Genomic DNA, 24,404 nt, shown 5'->3' on the forward strand with positions numbered 1-24,404 from the left:
AAAGCTTCTGCCCCTCAGAACAGAGTATTCCTTCTCATATTTCTCGAATGAAATCACTTCACCACCAGTGTCAACATGAAGCTTAGCATCATGATATTTAGGGAAAAGAGAAAACCACCGAGCGTGTAAACTTAAGAGATGGACACAACCAGCCAGTCATGTCCCATCAGTCCCTCCCGCAGCGGCTCCCTCTTTCTTGTAGCAGAGTTTGTGGTAAAGACCTCCTCTCATTTCCCAACCAGTGGCTCCCTCAAAGTCGGGGTTGCTGCCTTGTTCTTTCATCCCCCTCCCTTCCTATAGCTGGTATTTGGCCTGGGATGTAGTGAGTGCTCATTAAGTTTCTGCTGGGTAAGTGAGCATCTTTGCCAACCCTGGGCTCCCCTGGGCCCCCGTCCAGGCAGAGGATGGACCTGGGGTCAGGAGACAGAAGGTCTGGTTCCATCCTCAGATTCTGGCAGTCACGAGCACATGTGTGTGTGAGTCATGTTTTTGTTTTGGGTTTCCCGTCTCTAACATGCGAGAAATGGCTCTTCTCCCACTGTAAGGCTTTGTGTATGAGGTAATGGGAAAGAAGCCTTCTTCAAGTGTGAGTTGATTCCTGCCAGGCCTCGGAGGGGAGTTCTGTAATTGAGAAGGCAAGATCGTGAAGGAGCGTGGACCACAACGGACTCTGTTGTGGTTGGGGGGATGTCAGCCGAGTGGATTTGGAGGTATAATTAATGACTATAAAATCACAGAGGAAAATGTCACCCACACTGTGCTCTCTGCACATGGGAAATGGAGATCTAACCTTACATCCAGTGGATAACGTAAATATGTGAACGGCTTGGCATGCGGCAATAGGGAGTGACAGGGCCTGCGGTCGAGCGGAGATTACACTGGTGCTCTGCCCAAGGCAATTGCCCTGAAAGCTTTAAAACACGTGCCCCATCACACACACCACCTACGGCCTGCAGGCTGAGATTCCGAGGCCTGCAGACTGCTGTCTCAAGCGTGTTTTACTCTGATGCTTTCACGTCTGGGTCCCGGCTAGCAGTGGAGGGACTGCCCCTCTCAGCGCTAGCTAACTCCTAGAGATCGTAAACAGCTGTCCAACCCAGAGCTCACATCCCCAGCCCCTGCTTCATGGGGTTTTTACACTCCAGGCCACCTGCCCTAATCACTCAGGCCCAGGTGCCAATTGGGGACAGCCCCTAAGCCCCAGAGCCCATGGAAATGACTCATACTAGCCAGTCCTACAGTGTACCCTGCCCTGCCTTTTCCAATGAAACCACAGTGAAGGCTCTTGCCCACATTTTCCCCTCATTCCCTCTGCCTCCTTATGGACCCTGGTGATTCCCGTTGCGGCCCCGCCTGGCATGACCTGGCCCCTCCTCTTGGGAAGTGTAACAGACTGCCCCTTCAGTGGTAGTCATCTCCTGATCTGTTGGGCTCACCATACCTGAATCACAATAAAACCCGCATTTTAGAAGATCTGTGAGCAAGCACCACTGGAGCGTGAATCACCACGGCTGCTATATTCCCGAACACTATCCCTGGCATGTTGCAGACACCATTTAAACACTAGCCAATAAATGAATGGGCGGACAGGCAGACATCGGGTGGAAGTGAAAAGCTGGGTAGAAGCATCTGGCTACATGGGTTCCCTCCACTTCTGTCTCACTTTTGCCATGGCTGTAGGGAGCTGAATTCTGTACGTGCCCCAGTTGTGCGGCAGGCAGGGGTGGAGGCAGCCAGGCAGGAGCAAGCTGGGGGAAGTGGTGTGAGGTCACGCTGGTGGGAGTACGCTGGGGTTAAATGTAAGCAGCTCACCCTGGCGCTGACATTCAGCTTTTCAGGCAGCTCCGAAGCGAGAGGCTTTTCTTTCGGCAGACAGTCTTCCGGCTAAGTCTGGCTGTTTATGTGTTTATGACGAGATCACCACCTCAAAGGGTCTCTGAACCGAGTGGTAAAAAGGTAAAAGCCAGAAAGAGGGTTCCCAGCCCGCCTGCATTCTCTAGGACCCACCCGGGGCAGACTCTCCAAAGGGAGCACCAAGCGGCTCGCTCAGCTGTGGCATCCCCAAGTCACCCTATATCTGCAAAGGTGCAGTGGGGTGGGGAGGGGTCTGCATCCCTGCACTGTTCTGCTGGTAGCAAGCTGAGAGAACTCAGGCTGTTTTTAACCCTTACTCTTTAAAGTGCAGCAGTCAGCACTGAGTGAAGATGGACTGGATTTCTCAGATGACACTGCCTCAGGTCTCACTGTCAGCATCACTATCTCATCCCAGGCAGAGAGGAGGCTTGTCTGGGAGGTCCTGAGGGAGGCGGAAAAACCCCTTTTGGGGGATCAAGCACTTACTGTTTCTGATGCTCAGTTTGGTGGTTTGGTTTGCAGCAGTGAAGAGCTCCCTAAAGATTGTCCCTTCCCGAGGCCCAAGACGGAAGGACAGGGAACATTCGACCAGTGAATGGACAATGAGAATCTGGAGGACTGCCCAAGACGTCACGCTAGGAGAGGCTGGTCAGTAGGGTGATTATGTGAACTGGTTTCACCCAGAACAGAACCAGCTGATGCCTATTATCCCAGTTTAGTGATTAAACTCACTCCCCTTCTCTCTCAAGTGTCCTGGTTTGATTGATAAATCATACAGTCACGCTCAACAGCAGGGAATTCTGCAAATGGGAGCATCTCAGTTCAAAGGCTCTCAAGTAAGAGTCTGGTTGCTTTGTTTTGTACAAACAGGAGTTTAAGGTTTGGAAAATATGCTGGAGAAGGTCTGGCGGCAGCAGATGGCAGGAACAATGAGCAGAAGGGAACTGTGCCTGACCTTGGGCTCTGCGGGGGGACCTGGGCAGCCTGGGCCCAGCAGGATTTCACTCACAGCCTCTCCACCCAAGACAGACATTGACTGAAGTCTCAAGCCGAGTTAACAAGTCGGTAGGCACCATGAAGAAAGGGTTCCACCATCCACCAGATGGGCTACAAGAGAAGGGAGCATCCCACCAACTCAACATGGGCAGAGGACGGGTGCCACAGCCCCATTCAGTGCCACCTTGCGTTGCCACGGGGACCCTGAACAATCTCGCGTTTGTCTTTTTTCCTGGTTGAGATCTTGTTTCTGTCAAAATGAACCAGGTATCTGTGCTGTATGAAATGTCATGGGTTGTGGGCAAAACCAGGACAAACCCACACATGAGAAATAAGAGCCCTCTGCTGGCATTCAGAGGTCAGCTCCCCAAATCTTTATAGAGGCTGTGATTAATTTTCTTTTTCCAGCACTGAACTTACTCTCTAGAAGTATTTAACCCAAAAGGCACCTGATAGACAAACCCCCAATGGCCTGAGCTTGTCAGATCAACTTATTCTTAACCGGATTCACCAAGTGGACACACATTACCCTCCTGCAGAGGCAAGGCAAAGACTTCCAAGGCAAGAGGTGGCTGTTAAGTTTCACCTGGTGGCCTCACATGAAGTTTAATCAAGCTGTAAAACACTCAAAATGTCCAGTGTTGAAGGACGATTCCACCTTTGTGTGTGTGTGTAAGAACTAAAACTTCAAAGCTATTTGTCTCTTTATGTAAGATGAGCCATCATGCAAAACTTACTGATCAAGCAGGAAATAAAATACACTTATCCCATTGAAGGGTTTTGTACATTTCAGTCCTTGCAGATAACAAAGCGGTTATAAACCCTGCACGGTCCTGAGAGTGAGTCCTTTTGCTTCTGAAAGCTGCCAGTCCCACCAACATCTTGAGGGGCTCATGTGTTATAAATTCTCGAAGCTCTTTTAGCTGCCGTCTGGGCATCGGGAGGGTCTTCATCCTCTTCCTCGGTGCGCTTGTGTTTTAAGAACAGGTCGGACTTTAAGAAGCGGCTGTAGCTGTCATACTTCATGAGGTTGAAGATCTAAGGGAAAAGGAAAAGAGTCTGAAGGGTGAGGCGAACCAGGCTGTGAATCATCCTATCAAATGTTTATTAAATACCTACCGTGTGCCGAGGAATGCAAATGCATGCCGAACGCACAAAGAAAGCTCACGTAAGTCATGTGCTAGACGAGGCGGACTTCCTGCATGTTCCTGGTCATTGTGAAATAATCTCAGTGAAATATAAGAGCTTAGAGAGGCCCCCGAACAAATCTGTCTGTATTTTCCACGGAAGTACAGATTCACAGAGCGCTGATTCATACCCTTGTATCAAGAGGCCTTTAAGAACCTCCACTTTACTCGGGTAGATAATACAAGGATCCATTTCTCCAGGAACTTGAAACAGCAGAATAGAAACCATTTCTGTAGAGACGCTGGTGTAAAGGTCACTGTCACAACAGGCGATGCCAATATTGTTAAGACCCCCCCCCATAAGTCTGGCATCCAAGATCTCCAACGAACCTATCATTATGCCCAGAAACAAAATGGGGCTTATTCAATGCAGGGCAGGGAAGTGGAACGACAGTCTTAGTGAGGAGGGGCTTCGGGAATAGGCCCTAATTAAATAAAATAGCAGTCAGCTGCAGAAGGCAGATGCCTGCTCGCTCGCCCGAGCCCAGGGGCGCGTCTGGGGAAGAAATCATTCTAAGAGATGCTCACTCATCAGGTGCGAGGGGTGGACCCCCACAGGTTAGAGAGTTGCCATCTGCCACACCCCAAGTTGCCCCCTCTCTTCTTAGCCATGGTCCCTATTCCCAGCATCTCCTCTCCCCTACTCCCACCCCATCCTATGCACCATCCTCCTTTGCCCTACAGCAGGGTGGGGAGAGGAAAAGCAACAGGGAGGGGCTTTCTGGCTGTTGAGGGGTGCAGTCCCTTTAGAGAAATCTCTCTCCATCTCTCAGACCTTTCGACTGAACTTTCAGGACATTCTGCAGACCTGAACATCCACACTGTGCAACCTGCTGCCTTCACTTATCGCCTTATAATGGGCTCAACAAGTGGAAAGTTCCAGGGGTGTCTAGAATGTCGCTCACTGCCAGGCGGAGTTATCAAGTGGGTGGTAAAACCCTGACATCTCTTAAATCTGCCCTCTCCCAACAGGCACAAACTGGTTTGTAAATGAAATGTCTGATGGAGTCCAAGGACTCAGAACACCTGCCCGGGGGAAGGGAGAACTGGACCTTGGCCCTGACACCTTCTTTTCCCCAGGACAGCTTCAACCATGGGAGAACTGCCTAAATCGTGTTGCTATCAGCAGCGTTTAGATTTTGGGTTTTCTTTAAACTCTCAGCTAGTGCCAGCCCTTCCCTGGTGTCCTTCCAGTCCTGTCTAACTGCTTATAAAGACCACACCTCCATAAACCCCCACCTCGTGCCTCTCTATAGCAGTTGTCTATTTTGTAGCGATTTTGTAATCCTAGACTGATTTGCTGAGGTTTGGAGAAATTATTCATTAAAAAAAAATTCCCATAGAATACAGAAATCATAGCCAGGGGTGAGGTGGGGGATGAGGAATGCCATTACCATTTCATGGCCTCCCACAAATGTGCTAAGCAGGTGTCACTATCCCTCACCACCTGCATTATTCATCCCTTCCAGGCACAAGAGCCCCCATGGGAGACTTTGAGATGCCCACCTAATTCAAAGTTTGGAATGATGCTCAGAGAGTGACTAATGAAACCAGCTTCGTGATTGCCCCTCCTGGCACCCAGCTCTGCACCACCTCCCACCCAGGTCCACAGCAGATGGGACCCAGCACTGCCAGCAGGATGCGGTTCGACCCAAGTGTCTCGTCTGAGGCTCCGCGTGTGGGAGTGGAACATCCTGTTTGCCTGCCGTGGCTCTTCAAAGAAGAGAAGAAAAAAGACTGGGCTGGAGGTGAGAGGCAATAGGGGAGGGGGAAAAGGAGGTTGCTTCAGCTGAGGGGTCAGGGACTGGCAGGACTCTCAGCCTCCAGGAGGCTCTGCTCCCCCTTCAGCACTCCTGGTGCCAGCAAGCTTGAGAGGAGGGGCTGGGAACTATTTAACAGAGCACACAGGCCACTCCCAGCCATGGGAGGGTGGGAAATACCTGTGAAGTCCTTCCTTCTCCCAGAGCCTCCCCCATGCCTGCCTCCTGGTGCAGCTCCTGGTGCTGCTGAGTTCCCGAGGTGGCGGCTGCAGCCATCAGAAGGGATGGAAGGGATGCTGCTCCTAAGGGCCTCATTTCTGGGGTTGTGAGCTGCCGGGTATCTGCCACCAGCAAAGGGTCTCCTGGGCACTGGCCTAGGAGCACACAGCAATAGGGTTCTCCCATCCCAGGGCCCCTTACAGGTGGTGCTCAGGGAAGATGGCTTAGACAATAGAGAATGCGCCTAAAAATCTCTTCCAAGAAAGTGGCCAAAGACCAGGTACCCAGCTGCTGACCACAATCTTCCTCATCACAGGGAAAATAGCCATGATAGAGGTCCAATACATGTTTACCCAGTGAATGAATAGAACCCACCCTCTGAGCAATGACGGAGGGCTGGCAAAACGAATCAAGGTGGTACCCACCCCGCTGAGAGTGCCTTCAAACCCTGCACCAGGCAACACACGGAGCATCCTCTCTGATCCTTACTGAACCCTAAAGACCCCGATCACACGGGGGAAGGAACGGGGCCTTAGAGGTTTGGTGCTTTGCCCCAGTGGCTGGTATATTGTCAGCTCAGCTGCCATGACAAGTACCAAGGACTGGGTGGCTTACATAACAGAAATTTCCTTCCTCAGAGTTCTGGAGGCTGGAAGTCTAAGAGCAAGGCGACAGCAGGGTTGCGATCTTCTGAAGCCTCTCTCCTTGGCTTGTAGGTGGCTTTCTTCACCAGGGTCTTCCACTGGTCTCTCTTCTGTGCGTTTCTATGTCCTAATCTCCTCTCCTTATAAGGACACCACTCAGGTTGGATTAGGGATGACCCCAAGGACTTCATTTGAAGACCCACATCTCCAAACACAGTCACATTCTGGGGTACTGGAGCTTAGGAGTCCGACATATGAATTTGAGGGAAGACACAGTTCAGCCCATAACAGTAAGTAAAAGAGACAGGCAGGTTGCAAACCCTGGCCATCCAGCTCTTGAACCCACACTCCTAACCATCCAGCCACTCATCTAACAGAGCAAGAGGCAGTCATTAAAAATGAAGATCACAGGGAGGGGAGGGTATAGCTCAAGTGGTAGAGCGCACGCTTAGCATGCACAGGGTCCTGGGTTCAATCCCCAGTACCTCCTCTAAAATATTTAAATAAATAAATAAATAAATAAAACGAATTACCTCCCCCCACAAATAAAAATAAGATTACAAACAGAATTTAACAAGGAAAAATGTGTTAAGTGACTGAATGCTGAGTTTTTTAAATGCACTAAAACAAAAAATGATGATCCCAAATACGTACTTTCATGTGTGTTTGTGTGTATAAATGGGAAATAAACATCTCCAAAGGTCAGTATATTCGGCTGAACAGAGTGCCCCCTAAATTTACATCCAGCCAGAACGTCCAATGTGACTTTATCTGGGGATAGGGTTAGTTGCGGCTCTCGAGATGACATCATCCTGGATTTAGGGTGGGCCCTAAACCCAAGGAGTGGTGCCCTAGTAAGAAGAGGAGAGGATAGCTAGACACACCGAGGGAACAAGGATACGTGAAGACAGAGGCAGAGACCGGAGCAATGCAGCTACAAGCCAAGGAGCACGGAGGATGCCAGCAGCCACCAGCCGCTGGAAGAGGCAGGGGAGGATTCTCCCCTCCAGCCTTCAAAAGGAGCACAGCCCGGCCGACACCTTAATTTCAGACTTCTGGCCTCCTGAGCTGTGAGAGAAGAAATTTCTGTTGTTTTAAGCAATTCAGTTTGCGATAATCTGTTACAACAGCCCTTGGAAATGAACACAGTTAAATTATCGATTTCACCTCACTCCAGCTTGCGCACAGAAAACGAGATGGCCCAAGGGGTTCCAGAAGGTTCCACAAAACCAGAACTCTCTGATGGGGAGAACTGGCCTCACCAGAGCTGGACTGTGACCATCCCCTGACCAACAACACGCCTCAAGTTGTCTGCAGGGACGCGAAAGGAGGTGGTGGAGACAAATCCAGGCTGCAGGTGGGGCCAGCAGACCATCGGAGCAGAGACATGAAACAGACAGCCCTTCGGGGAAGACAGGAGGCCAGTGGAGCAGAAAACTCAAGTTGGCAGCTAAGTTGCATTCCCTACCTTTCTCTTTTTTTCTTTGCCAACACAGCTGTGGCCCAGCAGGTTTCAGGTTTTGGCAGCCCCACGTCTGGGAGCTGCATGCCGGGACTGTAAATCGTCCAGTGTCGTGGCCTTGGGATCCAGCCCCGCGGGCTGCTGGAGGTGGGACTCGCGGCGAAAACAGAGAAGGGAGCCTTCCTACGGGAAGGTCCCCCTACACGAGGTCATGACCCCACAAGGCAACCCCCCAACCCCAGACCCTAGACAGCGCGACTGATAAGGGTTCACCTTTCTGCAAAGGAAAATATCCACGTGGGGCTCCAATCTGAGCACGCTGAGCCTGCTGCTCCGGAGACGGGCCCCTCACAGACACGTCCTCGTCCGCGTAGAGACTGAGGAGCCTAACCAGCCCTGAAGGCCCCTCTGTGAAGATTTCATCCCTGTCTCCAACAAGTGCCTTTCAAGCCTAGTAAATCTTTTAACCCATCTTAGAAAACAAGGACATGAAAGACTTAAACTGAGCACACATCCTGCCTTCCCTTCAAAGCCCTCCGCCATGTTGTTTCAGCTGGGCACCAGGAGGAAATAGCGTGAATCCTGTACCGCAACCTCAAGTTTTATTAATGGGATTGCATATTTGCTTCAAGAATTCAGTTCAGTTTTTACATGAAAATGGCTGAGGAAGGCACAGCTGTCCTTGAACTGCAGTTCTAGAATGTTCTCTCCCACACTCCAGGACTAGAGGCTTTCACACCACACGAACAGACACAAAGTGTGAAGAAAGCCAGCCCCCACCCTGGCCCCTCCTGCTGCAGCGGCTGCCAGGCTGGGGCCGCCCGCACCCCTGAGTTGAAGCCCACCTCCTCCGCTGGTGACAGGAGAATGGGGTGCGCTTCCCAATGGAATGGGGGAGAAGGGCTGAAGGTAGCTGGCAGAGAGCAGGTGAGAAGACGACTCTCAGGACAGGCTTGTCCCAAAGCGCCAGGGAGGGCCACACAGAAGGTTCTGTCACCTGGACGGTGCTCCTGGTTCTTGGCCAGCCCCCCCCCCCGAGGTGCGAGGTGGGATCAGGACTCCAGAAGGAGGCTGAACACGGATACAGACAGAGCCCCCTGCTCAGGGTGAAATCCCCTCGCAGGCCCGTGGGTCTGGGGCTGTAGCCTTGTCTGGGGGTGACTTTTTCCTGGAGTCCTTAATAGTCAAATCCAAAACCCAAATGACATGCTTCCTACGTGGGGCGAAGGTGTTTTATTTTTGCCTTTTGCCATTAGGGGCAGAGTTAAATGCTATTCTGGCACCCATTCCCCACCCGCTCTTGGTCCCCTAAACACCATTTTCAAGTTGTAAAACAAAACAAAACAAAAAACTCAAAGTATTTCAAATGTTGTCCTCCCTGCCCCACCCTCAGAAGGCAAAGGGCTGGGGCAGACGCCAGGAGCCAACGTTCCTTCTGTTGAATGAAAACCCACCAGCTGCTCTTTCTGGCTTTGCCCGCTGGAACAGGCCAGTTTCTGGACTGGGCTTGATCTTGGGGAGTGAAGGTCAGCTAGCCACAAGACTGGTGCCCGTAGTCCCCAGCCACCACTGCAGACTTGGAGAAATGAGGGGCCGGGGGAGGGAGTGGACCCCCAAATGACACCCCCCCCCCGTAGGCATGGCGGCCCCTCCCCCACCCCCGGGTCCTCACAAGCCGGACCAGCCCTTCTCACTGAGGTCTGAAAAGGAAGCGTTTGTCATTTCTTGGGTTCTGGGGAAATTCAAAGAGACGACACTGCTAAAAAACAGCTTGATGCATGGTTCCTTTCTCTGTCAAGGATGTGGCTGGGAGCACTGACATCTCACTGAAGTGTTTCATTTTTTTTTAACATCAGAGGTTGAGGACTTCCTTTTCAGTGGAGAAGGCTGCCTCCACTCTGCCTTCCCCAGACCAGACTTAACACCCACCCCGAATCCAAGTTGGAGGCATCCTGACAATACTCAAAATCCACAGTAAGCACAGGCTTTGCGGTCCCCAAGATTTATGGAAGAATGAGCACCCCTGCATCCCTTAAACCTGCAGGCTTCTCTTTCATGGTTCGAAAAAGCAATGACCTTGACCCTTCCGCCTTCTCCAATCTCTGCTGTTTAGAGGGACCCCATCATGCTATGCTACAAAATTCAAACCAGAGGCTTCAGAGCAAGAAAGGTATGTAAATTGGTGCCCAGAAACCTGTAGTTCTAGCATGGGGATGTCCAGGCCACCAGGCTGACGGGGCCAGCACAGACTGGCACTGTCGTTTCTTGTACAAAGAAAAGCATGTCAGGCTTCGGTGACTAATTTGATCCTTTCGTGTTGCGGCTGACTCTCCGTTCCCTAGTGACTGATGGGAATGTTCTAGAATCAGCCAGGGCCGGAGGCACAGGAGAGCACAACTGAGCAAGGGAGGCGAGGTGGGAAAGTAGAACTTGAGAGTGTTGGTTGATCTTGATACCAGCGCCCAGGAAAGGAAGAGGGCAGCACAGACCAGGAGGTCAGTAAGAACAAATGCCACTGTTTCCCGAGGAGCACGGGCCTCACGGGGCGGTGGCGGGGCTGGGGGGGAGGAGCCCTAGGCGCAGCTCTGCTTCCCCTCTCCCAGCTCTGTGACCTCGGGCCAGTCAGGTCATCCTCCCCTCAAGGGAACTTTCTCCCGTAAACTGAGGTGCCAGGTCCCACCTTCCCCAAGACCACTTGAGAGTCAAATGAGGTGCACATACAAAAGCACCGTGTAAACATCGACGAGGTTCAGTCTTCATGTTTTCCCAGAAGTCTTGAAAGTATAGAAAACTGACCTGGGAAGGCACATAGACGCTGCTACATTTTTGGAAGTCATATTAAGCCAGGGTTTCTCAACCTTGGCATCACTGACATTTTGGACCAGACACGTCTGTGTCGGGGGAGGGGACACTGTCCTGTGTACAATGGAGAGTGTTTAAGCAGCATCCTGGCCTCCACCCACGGGGTGCCAGTAGCACCCCTACTCCAATTGTGAGAACCAAAAATGTCTCCAGACATTGCCCAGTGTCATCTGGCCAAAATCACCCCCCATTAAAAACTACTGCATTAGGCTAAAATGCATCTTCCCGTGACATTGTAAAGGACACGAACAGTCAACACTCATGCGGGGCTGACTGCGTGCCAGGCGCTGCCCTAAGTAAGCACTTCATAGAAGTGAGTGCATTTCACCCTCACAGATGCCTTATCATGACCAGCATTTCGCCAATGAGGAAACCAAGGCTCAGAGAGGGATCACCTCTTGCCCAAAGTTCCACAACTACTAAATTCTACAGTCAAAGAAAGGAGAAAAAAGTTGGGGCTAAGGAAATAAGGTTACGGCAATCAGGGAGCAACCATTTTTAACGCCAGGCCATTGAAGGCTTGCGGCCTGCTTCGCAGTGTGGCTCGGAGAGGCAGCAGTGTTTGCCAAAAGCCTCGTGTTACCGACGAGGCCACAGAAGCCACGCCAGGAAAAAGGACCCACCTGGGGTCAGATGGAGGCAGGCCTGGAACAGAAGATCCCTCTTCCCTCTTCTGGGCAGCCTAATATACAGCGATAATGACAGTGACTCTGAGTTCAGTGTCCAGGAAGTGATGGGCGGGGAGGGGTGAGGGAGGAGGCAGGGGGTCAGGCCACCAGGCACAAATGATGAGCCATGGTCAGGAGACCACCGGTTTGCAGCTGACTTTCTAGAAACAGAGATGGCTCTGCACCGAGTCATCCGCATTCTCCTGCTCGGCTGATGAGGGATGGGCACAGCCAGAGCTGGGGATCAGAGCCAAAGTATCTGGCCTTCAAGAGGACCAAACCTTATGAGCCCAGCTGGCACATTCTATAAATAGTCACTGTAGAAATTAAACTGGTTACCACGGGCTCGGGGCCTAACCCCCGCCAGTCCCTCCCAACTTAGCTTCTCCCTTCACCCTCCCTCACTCCACTCCAGCCACACTCACTCCCAGCACACCCCGTGGGTTCCTTTGTACCTGCCATTTGCTCTCCCCAGAAGGCCCAGCCCCCAAGTCTTCTTCCTCAGCTTCCCCTTGCCACTCAGATCTCAGCTTCAAGGAGCCCTCTCTGACCACAAAACCCAAAGGAGGGCCCGTCCCAGTCACTCTTCGCCCATCACCTGTGGCATTTCCTCCTTAGCACTTATCTCTCTCTGTCCTCCTGGGTGGACAGGTGCTGACTTCCTCACTGCGCACATAGCTCCCGGCACAGTCCCTGGCACACAGTGGGCCCTCCATCAGTGTTTATAGCATAAAGGAATGAAGGAAAAAGCAAACCCACACACCAGCAAGCCAGCCAGAACTGAGCTAGACCTGCCAGCGGCAAATCTTTACAATAAAAAGCCACTACAACACAAATGACTATGTATAAAACAGATAACACAACAAGGTCCTACTATAGAGCACTGGGAACTATACTTAATGATCTGTAATAAACATAAGGGAAAAATATGAAAAAGAATATGTGTGTGTGTGTGTGTGTGTATATATATATATATATATATATATATATATGTATATGTAAAACTAAATCACTTTGCTGTATGCCAGAAACGAATACAATACTGTAAATCAAATATACTTCAAAAAAAATCCACTGCAGGGAAGTGCAATTCACTGAAGAAACCAATTCTTTGTAAGATCAGCTCTGCCTTCCTCCTTCTCACAACGTAACTGTGTCCAAAAGCAGACTCAGACTCTAGGCTAAAGTTCCAAAGAGACGCCCTCGGCTCTGCTGGCCTTCCCAGCACGTGCTGGGCACACAACTGGGCCATGTTAGCAGAGCTGAATTAAATCAGAGAACAATCTCTCCAATTATGAATTTTCCAGGTAACAAAGTTTTAAGCCCACAAACTTCCCTTCAGATATCATTTTTGATGAAATTCTTATTAAAACATCTAACACATTCTTCACGGAATATGCCGACCACCATTCAAGTTTTGCTTGATGCCCTGGGGTCATTAGAATCACTAATTGCATCACCATCCTGCAGCACAGGGATGCCCCCAGTGTGGTGTGTGGGGTTGTGGGCCCCCACACTCGGTGGTTCCCAATCACTGTGCTGTGGTTTTGTGTTTAGTATCATTTTTCTGCCTCTTGCCTGGCTGTTAGCCATCGCCTCTTGCTGCTCATCACTCCACAGCCTCTACCAGCACTTCAAATCGGCTGTGAACTGAAAAACCAGAACCTGTTAGAATTGTATGTAAATCAAGAATCAATAGGACCTGAATGAAAGAATATGAAAACGAATATATGTATGTTATATGCATGACTGGGACATTGTGCTGTACACCAGAAACTGACACACTGGAACTGACTATACTTCAATTTAAAAAATGGAAAAAAAAAACAAAACCCAGGACCTGCCTCAATGAGGACCTGAGAAGCTCTCCTTTAAATGAAATGTCAGGTGATGAACTCATCTTATTTGATGTCTGGGAGAATTTCTCATTCCTCTAGGTTCCAGCTGTGCCCCCAAGACCACGCTGCCCTATAGGCCATCTCCAGGGTGTGGAGCACTGCCTGCCGTGGGGAGGGGCTGAGGCTCCCTGGAGTTTTCCAGGTGATCCGGTGCTGAGAGCAGCCTGCTCAGACAGCTTGGTGATAAAGCCAAGTGGTGCTCAACAAAACCAAAGCCACTGAGGACGTTTTTAAAGTTATATGAAATCTCGTGGTTCCGAACATGCTCCCCTCAGCCTCACACTTCTTCACTGAGGGAAACAGGGCTCTCGTGGGGGCCCTTTGGGGAGCAGAGAACAACAAACCGTGCTGAGCACACATTTTGATGGTCACCAGCAAAGCCCCCGAGAGGCAGAGTTTTCTGAAGCCAAACAGATCTCAGAGGCCCTTAACAGGCACTTGCTGTGGAATCAGATTCCAGGTGTCTTGTCTGCACCCAATTATGCCTGAGGAAGAGAGCACATCTTTCTCCCTCTCAAATAAATGATATAGTAAATAGTTTGAACTGCATTGTGCCACGTTTGTTAGATGTGTGTGTACACGCGTATTTAAAGGAAAAATATGATGAAACGTCTAGAGATCAAATGTTATTTAGTGGTCATCTTCCTATGAAATTATCTTTTTTCATCTTTATATTTTCGTTTCCCAAGTTTCTTTTTCTGAGCATGTATGATTTTTCTAGTTAGGTAGATAAGAGTTTTTTTTTTAATAAAAGTTATTTTTAAAATGTCTTTCTTCGTCACTTAAAAAAAAATTCTTCCTCTGTCCCTTGTATTTCCTCCTTTCTGTGTCAGCTAAACCTCCTACAGTATGAATTCAATGTGGGGCAGGTGCGGGAGGGTGGTCACAGAGGTCCAGCTCTATTTTGAGATGTGTTGCAGGCCTAACAGCAAGTGAACTGGGACCTTGGGAACCCAAAGTGCCACCACCTGGAGTGACATCAGCCTATCTCATTCCTCGCTGCTACCTTGGCTTCTGCGGTCCCCCAGAATGCTGGTACCACGTGGCCTTCCAATCCCTCTGCTCCAGCTGGTGTCATGGGGCTGTGAGGAGCAGTGAGAGGCTGCCCACGAGTCTGGGACAGCTGCGCGGGCTGCATGTGTGACAGAGTACAGTCTTTGAAGGCAGGTGCACGGGCCTCCAGTGCTTCCTACTACCTGTGGGTCTTTCTGCTAACAATCCACTCAGTCTCCCTGGACTTTGCTTTCCTCATCATCAAAATGGGAGTAATACTGCTCACCGGAGATTAAATGAGATAATGCAGGCCAAGGGGCCCTGGGCACAGAAGGGCACCCCTGAAGGGAAGATACTACTCTTGTTGAGAGTACCTAGGACACAGGGCCTTCACTGCAGGTTCCCAACCCTGGCTGAACTTCAAAGTGCCCTAGGAAGCTTGCAAGATTGTGAGGTGGGGTTGGGGGGTACCCTCATGTGGCTACAGCCACAAAAACTGCCTTTAACCACACATTTCCCCCCTTTACTCCACAAAGCCATGTTCATGGTATTCCTCCCATTGGCTCAAAATCACCACCTCCAGGAGGCCCTCAGCAAGTCTCCCATGCTAACTGGAGTTCCTTCAACACTCAAACTTGACTCAGCATTCATGTGCAATTTGCGCTTGCCACTGTATCAACTGGAAAACATCCTCAAGCTACTTCTCATAGGTGTATTTGCTAACTGTCTGTTTTCTATCCAATGCTGAGCAAATGAGGCCTGGCAGGCCAGCCTGTCTCTTTCATCAGCCACGGCCCCTCAATGGGCCTCCAACCTGCCCCGCTGGATGGGATGACTTCCAGGGTGTCTAACATTTAGTTTTAACTGAATTCTTCCAGGCTGGTGGGGGGCGGGGCAGGGGGAGTTAATTTTCAAATTAAAATGCAGGTAGGGAAGTCAGGTTACCTGGTCCTGGAGTTTCTGGAACATCAGTGGGTGTGGTTCCTCCAGGATCTTCTCATTGAGCCGGGACTGGCCTTCAACATTGACTTGGGACGAGGCCTTGCTGGACAGAAAGGTCGTGTAGATCTCCTTTGCCTTTTCCTGCATCTGAGGGAGACACAGAGTGCCTGTCTGACATCTGCAAGCACAGCCCTTCCCGGCCTGAGCCCAGCAATCCGTTCCAGCCCAGGAGGCGCCGCTGCTACAGGAACCCTGGGGGATCTGGCTGCGGCTCCAGAGCTAAGCCCAATCTGGGGGTGCTCGCGGTCGGCCTAGCCCCTCCCCCTCCCCCTCCCGCTCCATGCATCTGTAGTCCCATCTCCTGTCTCAAAACTGCTGCACCACCCATTCAGACATGATGACAGAAAGAATCCTGGCCCAGAGTGAGTGACATTCAGCAGCATTCATGACCATCCTGTGAATTCTTCAAATTAAGGACTCATGGGAACATTCTTCAGCCATAAAAAGGAGTGAAGGACTGACACTAACTACAGCATGGATGGACCTTAAAAGCATTACGCTCAGTGAAAAAAGCCAGACACGAAAGGCCACATGTTATATATTCTACTGATATGAAATATTCAGAATCAGCAACTCCATAGAGACAGGAAGCTGAGTGGTTGGCTGGGGGAGGGAGATGGACACAGGGAGTAGCGGCTTAATGGGTAAGGAGTTCCTGTTTGGAGTGATGAAGGAGCTCTGGAACTAGACAGTGGTGACAGCTGTTCAATGCTGTGAATGTATTTAACACCACTGAACTGTATGCTTTAAAACGGTTAAACTGGTAAACACAAGAGCTCTAAAAAGTGATAAGTGTGGTAAAATTTATCTTATGTCGATTTTATCATAGTAAAAAAAAATCAAACCGCAAGTTTATACTGTGTAGCACAGGGAACTATATTCAATATCTTATAGTAACTTATGGTGAAAAAGAATTAGAAAATGAATATGTGTATGTTCCTATGTGACTGAAGCATTGTGCTGTGCACCAGAAATTGACACAACATTGTAAACTGACTACATTCAATAAAAATGTATTTTAAAAACATCAGGTTAAACCGTGAACACATATCCCAACCAGTCATCAAGTCCCTACTATGCTCCAGATACATGCTAGGTGTTTTACAGCCATGGCCCCACTTTCTTAATCCCCTGGGCGTCCAGCACAGTGCCATTTTCCTGTCAGTGCCATGTCCCTAATGAGGACACGGAGGCCAGGAGAGGTGACGTGGCTTATCCAGGGAGCCCGCAGGGAGACGCAGAACTGTTCAGCTCCAGGGCCTAACGTTTCTGCTCAGCCCCACGCCCGTGAGATGCATCACCCTCCAGGTGGTGCACCCTGTCAGCCTTCCGGGGCAGGGGCTTGTTTTCAGGGAACGACATGAGTATTAGCAAGAGAGAGAGCACTGCCCACCTGCCCTGGGTCCCAGGTGCTGTCGAGTGGGAAGTTATCAGCCCTAAGCAGGCACCCGGGAAGGCTTATCAGCGGGGCTGGGAAAGGTGTGCACACCTGCACTTAGGTTGCACCAAAACCCAACAGGGGCTGGTGCAGGAGTGCTCTCACGGTGAGTGCCTTGTCCTAAAAACAGCAGGCCTCCGTGCCTGGGCTGTGGACAGGAGCCCGTCCTACAGGGCGTCCCCTGCGGGTTCTACTTTCTCTAACTTCCTGTGTTTGCACTTTGCAGGCAGCAAACGTGAGGGCTGTTTCTCTAAACATTAGAGTCTCAGTTTTACCTCACCCTACAGAGGAAGCCGGATAATGAATGCCTCTGAAAAGTAGCCACAGAGCTACGATCTGTGGGAAGAAGAGGGGGGTGCTTCTCGGGGTCGACCTAGAAAACTGCCATTCTCTCCAGAGAGCCCACCACACATGCTGCAGAGCTTGGCTTAGGAAACCCCAGGCTCTGAAAACCTCTGGCCTCATGGAAACCACCAGAAGGCTTCAATACCTGGGGCTTGAGAGGAGGGGAAAAGCAATCCTTCAACTTCTTTCGGTTCCAGGGACCAGTTGACAAAAGACCCCATGAGATGGAGGCCTGACCTTCTCCCATCCCCCAGAAAGAAAGCCTTAGCAAGACGTGCAGAAAGATTGCTCAGGCGGGGGTCTTAAGATAATATGGCTGTTCCAGGGGACAGGCCTGGAGACCAGCATGGAGACCCAGGTAGGGTAGCGCTTTGAGGCTAGAAGAGCCACTCCCTCCACGAAGCCACGAGCCTCCCTCCCACCACCCCCATTCTGTCAGGAAGGAACATCTTTGGAAAACCACTTCCTGTTTCAACGATACTTCATAAAAGTAGAATTTCAGCCAGCCAGACTAGCAAACTCCATGTGGGGCTCTGGAAGCAGAAATCACTTTAGGTCTCCCCCTCTCCTTGAACATTCACACACACACATTTTCCAGATGGATCCAAGTCGTCTTAGGTGGTTGTGAAAAGAAGTAGCTTGAGGCTTAGAGATGGGGGCGGGAAGGGGGACAGGAAGCAGGTTTGGGGAGGGGCACCTGCAGGTGCACAGGTCTCAGGTCTCTCAGCCGTGCCTGCATGTCCCCATCCCCCTCCCCGAGTCTCTGGGAAGAGTGATGGGCCCCCGAGGTGCCCGGACCTGGGCCACCCTCGTCTCCAACTCTGAGCGATGGCTTTGTGGGCAGAGCTTATCTGGCTGGGGTAGGAAGCGTGACTGAGAAGGGAAACCCTGAGACTGCCGACCGCAAGCCAGTCACGGGAAGGCCTGATGTCCGTGCAGAGAACACTTAACAAAAAAGAAGAACCGGTCTCTTGAGTTATTTTGGTAAATTTTCCAGAGCTTTGTTAACCCTATTCTAGCTCCCGTCAGGATACAGTGAGAACATTCCCTGCCCCCTCCCCGGGTGCAGCCGCCACATCCTTGACCCTGGGAGAGACCTAGAGGGATGGCCAGCAGCTCTCCTCCCACCCTGACAGCCTCCACCAGAGCAACAGCCCTGCTGTGGACAGCAAATGTTCAGGTACCTGCAGTGTTGGGAGCCATGGGGGCAGGAGGACAACAAGAAACACCTAAAAATGGCAGGAGCTCGGGGCGTCAGGAACCCTGGCGGGAGGGATGAACAGGGTGGCAGGAAGAAGCTGTCAGACCCCCCCCCCCAGGTCCTAGACCCTCCCAACCCTGAGCAGTTATCTCCCTCCCCTACCCCTACCTCTCCCTGGGAGCCTGGGGGTTTCTTCTCTAAAGAAATTGACTCAGAGAATTCGCAGACAGAAGCTCAAAGACGGCAAGGAAGACACCAAACTGAGCATAAGGGTTAAATGAAATTCCACATACAGACCCCCAGCAAATTTCTCCCCACCCAGCTGACTGCAGATATGTTTCGTTTATAAATACATCGGGCTTGTGGCCGCCAGGAAGAGGCTGGAGGGCTCCCGTCTATAGAAAACAAAAGCAGGAAAAATTCCATAGAAAGATTTGAAGATAAAGTTGAAATCTCCAAAAGAAAAAGTAGGAACCAAAAGCCAAAGAGATGAAAAAATAGGAGGGGGGAGAAGAAAGGATAAAATTAAAGGCTCATTCCAGGGTGGTGGGGGACGCACATCACTGGGGAAGAAACCAGAGAAAAAATGGAAGGAAAGAAGTTACTAAAAAATAATGATAATAAAAATAACATAAGAACATTTCCCAAATTTCCAGATTAACAGGCTCCACAAAACGCCCCCCATGATGAATGAGCCTCACCCCCTCCAAAGCCTCTGACCACACAGTTTCAGAATATTGGTGATGAAAAGAGGATTCTATGCTCTTCCAGAGAGAAAAAAGGCAAAGAAAACAGAACAAACCCGCTTACATGTAAGATACTGATTCTTAATAAAAATGGAAGCTAATGGGACAATGTCTTCAAAATTCTGAATGAGTTTCAACCTAGAATTCAATCCTATGCTCTGTGAAGTGGGAAAACAGTTGGGGGAAGAAACAACACTTTCACTCAACAAGATGTTTAAAGGTCTACCTGCCAGGCCCCCTTTCTCGAGAAATTATTGCTGGTCGTGTTCCACCAAAATGAGGGAGTGACTCAGGACAGAGGAGGACCTGGTCCTGGAGGCGGGAGAGAGAGTGGCCACTGGTGGCAAAGGAAGACCTGGGGATGCCCTGGTGGGAGCTGTGGTCAGAGGGCCCCAGGAGGACTGTCCCTAGGGCAACTCGGACTGCACAGCTGATCTGAGGTTCCTGCGTAACACTGTAACAAGAAGCATTTTAAAGAGTTACTAGGGAGTATAAAAATAAGAAAAGCAGAGGGAAGGTATAGCTCAAGCCATAGGGCGCATGTGTACCTCCTCAAAAAATAAGCAAATAAATAGACCTAATTACCTATCCCACCCCACCCCACCCCCAAAAAAACAACAAAAAATAATAAGAAAAGATGCTCCAAGAAGAAATCTCAGTATCCTCTTTGGCTCAGCAGCAAACAACAAACAATAGTCTTAATTATGAAAACGCAGTAGACAGAGATGCAAGGTAAGTATGACCTCAGTTACTGTACGAGGATGTCAGCAGATGACACCTGAAAGTGATGAGGTGAGCCAGGAAGGGACGGAGGCGCAGGGCAGCGCACCCCACAAGCAGCTGAGCTCCCATCCGGTCCCACCTGGACCTGGCCGAGTCCACATCGAAAGGCAAAGATGGGAAAGACAGCCCAAACCAGAGAGAGAATGAAACCTGGAGGGTACTGAGGACTGCCAGGAACCCACCCTTCTTACCCCATCTGGTAATGACATGAATACATTTCAAATAAAGAGCGCTCATCACTTTTGGATCGTTTTTTAAAAAATAAAGAATATGGCATTTCAGCCTTTTAGGAAGACCTTTACTATTACTTTAAATAAGAACATCAAACACTCTAAAATCCAGGATCGAGTTTTAGTGTTAAATTAAATACGATAAAATTAATAAATACCATAGACCACCTCCCCCTCATAACTGTTAACTCCAAAACACTATCAACATGCCTGGTACTGTTATATTTAAATACCAGTGCGAGTTGCTCTCAGAGCTATGATTATTAGAAATCTTCCACCACCCCACCACTCCCCAACCCCCAGCTCTCAGTCTGATTTTTACAAATCTACAGGAGCTGCTGTATCCATCCCAATCCTTGTCACATAGTAAGCAGGCCCAATATGCATGCACTGATGGATGGATGGATGGATGGATGGATGGATGAATGAATGAATGAATTCAGGGGTAGCCAAAGAATGAACACCTTGGAGCTTTTTCTGAGGTTGCTTTGTGTTACAAGATAGATGTATCTCATGTGCTAATTCATGGGGAAGAAGCCCTTTAAAAAAAATTTTTTAAGCCATAATGAAATTGCAAAGGGAGAGAATTGCTTTGAAAGCAGACTGCTGCATATGAACACCTGGCAGTTACAACCCCAGGAACTCCAAGGAGGGAATGTAGCAGGCATCACCCTCCAAACTCCCTAAAGCTCCAGCACCCCCACCGTGAACACAGAGCGCTGAGACCCTCCCAAACTAAGAGGCTGCCTGCCTGCCTGCCAGGGCTGCAACACAGACCAGGGAGGGCAGTGAAGACACAGCACTGGTCCACTATTTGGAGCTTCTGAGCACATGAGCCCCAACAGAATAGACAGTGTGTTCCTCTCTCAAGTCCACTCCTAAGGCGGCAAACTGCAGCTCAAGATGAGCAGGGAGGCCAGGACCCCGCTGATGGCAGGTTCTTAGGTGTTGGCTGACCTGAACGGACAGCGGGAAGCGCACAGTGAGCCAGGCACGTCATGGGCACGCGGATACGGTGGGGAAGAAGACAGACAGAGACTACAGACCTTAGAGAGCCTGTGTGATAGAGGGAAAAGCAAACAGTACAGAGAGAAAGAAATTATATACGGTACCAGAGAAGTTGGTAAGCACTGTGGAGAGATCTGGCTGGATGGTTATGGTAAGAATGAAACAACAAGCCAGGCTTAGTTCGCTGTAGAGAGAAACCGCCGACAAGCTCCCTGCCGGATCAGAGGTGGTAAGTCCAATTGTGAAATTTAGCTGGGCTGACTTCTCCCTGTCTGTGTCCTCCACTTTTTTAAATTAGTGAAACAGAACTTTCTTCTGGTTTTGCTTCCCCTGCAGTCAGACCCACTAGAGAACACACAGGCCCTGGAGTCGGCGACCTGGGCCTGCACCCCGGCTCTGTCTGCACCAAGCCGGGCGGCCGTGGGCCAGCTGCAGCTTAACCTCTCGGACCACGGCCCCAGCATCTGAAAGGGTAGGAGTTGTCACGAGGCTGAGTGCGATAACCCAGACTGAGGTATGGACACCACAGGCCTCAGAGATGATGCTCCCGCCGTTCCCAGTGCTGTCTGTATCCTCAGGGAGCTGACGGGTGAGGCAGTATTCACTGCACAGCAGCAATGACCAGGCACATCCAGCTTCAAGGAGTCATATGCTGGGTATCGGGGTTGGGGGGGCACAGAGAGGAGCTGTCAGATTCTGGAAGCTCTGGCTGTAGGATGTGGATGGGCCAGTGCAATCCAACACAGGGCCCCCCAGTGTTCCCTGGGCATCCATGTTCTTCAGGTGTGGCCCCACCTCAAACACAGCAGAGCCAGCCTGCCCCTCCACACGACCCTCTGACGGCTCTTCTCTCCAGGCCTTCCTCCCCACGTGCTGGCCCCTCTCCCAGGAACACTCCTCCTACCCCCAAACTCCACTCAGATGTCAGCTTAAGAGTCACTTCCCTCGGGGCCTTCCTGACACCCACTGTCCGTGCTCCCACGGAACCTGCACTTCCCATTTCTGTCCTCACCACACTTGCAAAGGCTTGTCTAACAAGCAGCTGCCCCTCCCCAAGCCTGTCCCCTGAAGAGGCTCGTCTGTCTCATCCTTGTGTGTCACCCGTGCTTTTCACAAGGCCTGTCCCTGGCAAAGATCTGGCAAACTCAATTGAGTTGGAGGGTGCTCCAGCACCATGTGCAGGGCAAACAGCCAGGCGGCCCAGGGTGCAGGTGCAAGTCCCAGCTCGGCCATGCAGGGACCCGACTCGTTTGCACGGTGCAGGAGTGCGCTGGCTGACCCGTCAGCCCCTCTCACCTCCAACACACAAGCTGAGGCAAAGGAACGGACATCTGTCCTCCTGCTTGGCTCCCAGCCAGGGAATTGGGGTGAGGCCAGACAAATCCATTGCACAGGCCAGCGTCTATGGACAGTTGTCCCTGGGCCTTGTCTTGGGTGCTGGGGGCAAAGGACAGCAGTGGGCACGCCTACCTGAAGGGGCGCAGCCAGCACCCAGCTTTCCGAAGCCGCGCCTCCCACCTGGGGCTGCTCACCACCCCTCAAGGGGCTCAGGCAAAGTCATCCAGGAAGGAGACGAAGCAGGAAGGAAGCAAATGGCCAAGAGTCATGCCTGGGACAGCTTTCTAGGCTGACCTAGGAAATTCAGCCAAGGGGAGCTTGGAATCCATCCTTGCCCCTGCAGAGGGGAGGGCAGCAGACATGCTGTTGCATCCTGGGGAAGGGTGTCTGAGTCAGAAAATCCTTTGAATAAGCCTGTGAGTCTGCAAACACTGAATGGCTTTGGCCTCATGGATTCCAGCTTGTGGAGCCAGAGGCTCGAAACCTGGCAGCCCACAAGCTGCCTCTGCCCATGGATATGTTTTGTTTGGCAGGCAAGGTTTTGCATTTTTAAAAAATTAGTTCCATCACTTGTAATATCAGATCGGTTCATATAAGAATTCAAATGTCCAGCTTCTCTGGATAAACCAGCAGCACTGGGCTGAAGACAGGAGAAGATGCCTTAGGAAGAAACCTCCCTTAGAGCTCCAGGGTGAGGGTGGGCAAGCCAAGACCTAGGTGGACAGAGCTCAAAGCAGGGAAAGCTCAGACAGCCTAGACCCTAAAGCATTCACTGCCAAAGTCAACAACCAGCTACAGCCTCTGGAGGCAGGGCTGGCTACCCCCAAATGGCCCTAGTCCCCACCACTCCCTACAGCCTCACACCAAAAACCTCACTCATGCACAATACTTCCCAGCCATTGTAGACATTTAGCCACTAGCCTCTTAGAAATACACAGGCAGGGGCCTCGTAGACACACCCAGTTCACAGGCCTCCTTCCCCATAACCTCCTCCACCTCCCCTGACACTCAGCCTTCAACGGCAGAAAATCCAGCTGCCACTGGAATTAAAGGCTACCTCCTGCGAAGAGCACACATCCACCCAGAGAACGGACAGAAACCCTCTCTGTGGGATGCCTGCCAACTACGAGCTGTTTTGCAAAGACAGACTGAGTAACTGACAATGCATCTGATGCACGTTGTGCTGTTATCAACACACATCTGCTTTACTACGTCCGCACAAAATGCCAACATGTCAAACTCTGCGGGAAGCGTTCACATAACTTATTCATGAAACAAAATCATACTCAGTGACGAACTCTAAATGACTTAAATGGTTATTTTTGCTTCAAATATTTGTCCATCTAAACATCTCCATTTAAAAATGGATAACATGCTCTTTTTAAAATTGTTAATATTCGATCAACACAAGATGCCTTATCTGAAGCTTAAATCTTTCCCCAAATCCAACGGGAATCAGATTTCTCCAGGCAATTTCAAAACATATTGGAAAAGCAGCTGAAACTTTATAAAGAGAGAAAAAAATTATCAAGAACGTGATTATGGATTGGAAAAAGTACCTGCTTTTTATCTTGCGTTTTCTTAAAATCTTCGCATGCTAGCCAAAATAAAACATTTTCTTCACTGAATTCTTTTTTTAAAAATTCCTGTGGATGAAAAGAAGAAAAATATCAAGCAGTAGTGTACTTAGAAAACAAATAATGCTTTCCCTTCAAGAACTGATAAGTCCAAATTCAACAAATGAGCATATTCAATCACCCTGTGAAAGCT

At 50.3% G+C, this 24,404-nt stretch overlaps 1 protein-coding gene across 1 annotated transcript in view; it reads right to left on the reverse strand.

Moving 5' to 3' along the window:
- Window positions 1-3,536: 3,536 nt before the first annotated feature.
- The window catches only part of RGS10 (regulator of G protein signaling 10), a 33,117-nt gene continuing 12,249 nt past the window's right edge, over window positions 3,537-24,404 (reverse strand). The window contains exons 3-5 of the mRNA XM_006200161.4: window positions 24,194-24,280; window positions 15,489-15,632; window positions 3,537-3,888 (exon numbers count right to left, since the gene is read on the reverse strand). Coding sequence (XP_006200223.1) covers window positions 3,742-3,888; window positions 15,489-15,632; window positions 24,194-24,280 — 378 coding nt within the window. The 3' untranslated portion in view covers window positions 3,537-3,741. The remainder of the gene's footprint in view (window positions 3,889-15,488; window positions 15,633-24,193; window positions 24,281-24,404) is intronic.

The sequence above is a fragment of the Vicugna pacos genome, chromosome 11 (assembly GCF_048564905.1).
Source record: "Vicugna pacos chromosome 11, VicPac4, whole genome shotgun sequence".
Taxonomy (NCBI): Eukaryota; Metazoa; Chordata; class Mammalia; order Artiodactyla; family Camelidae; genus Vicugna; species Vicugna pacos.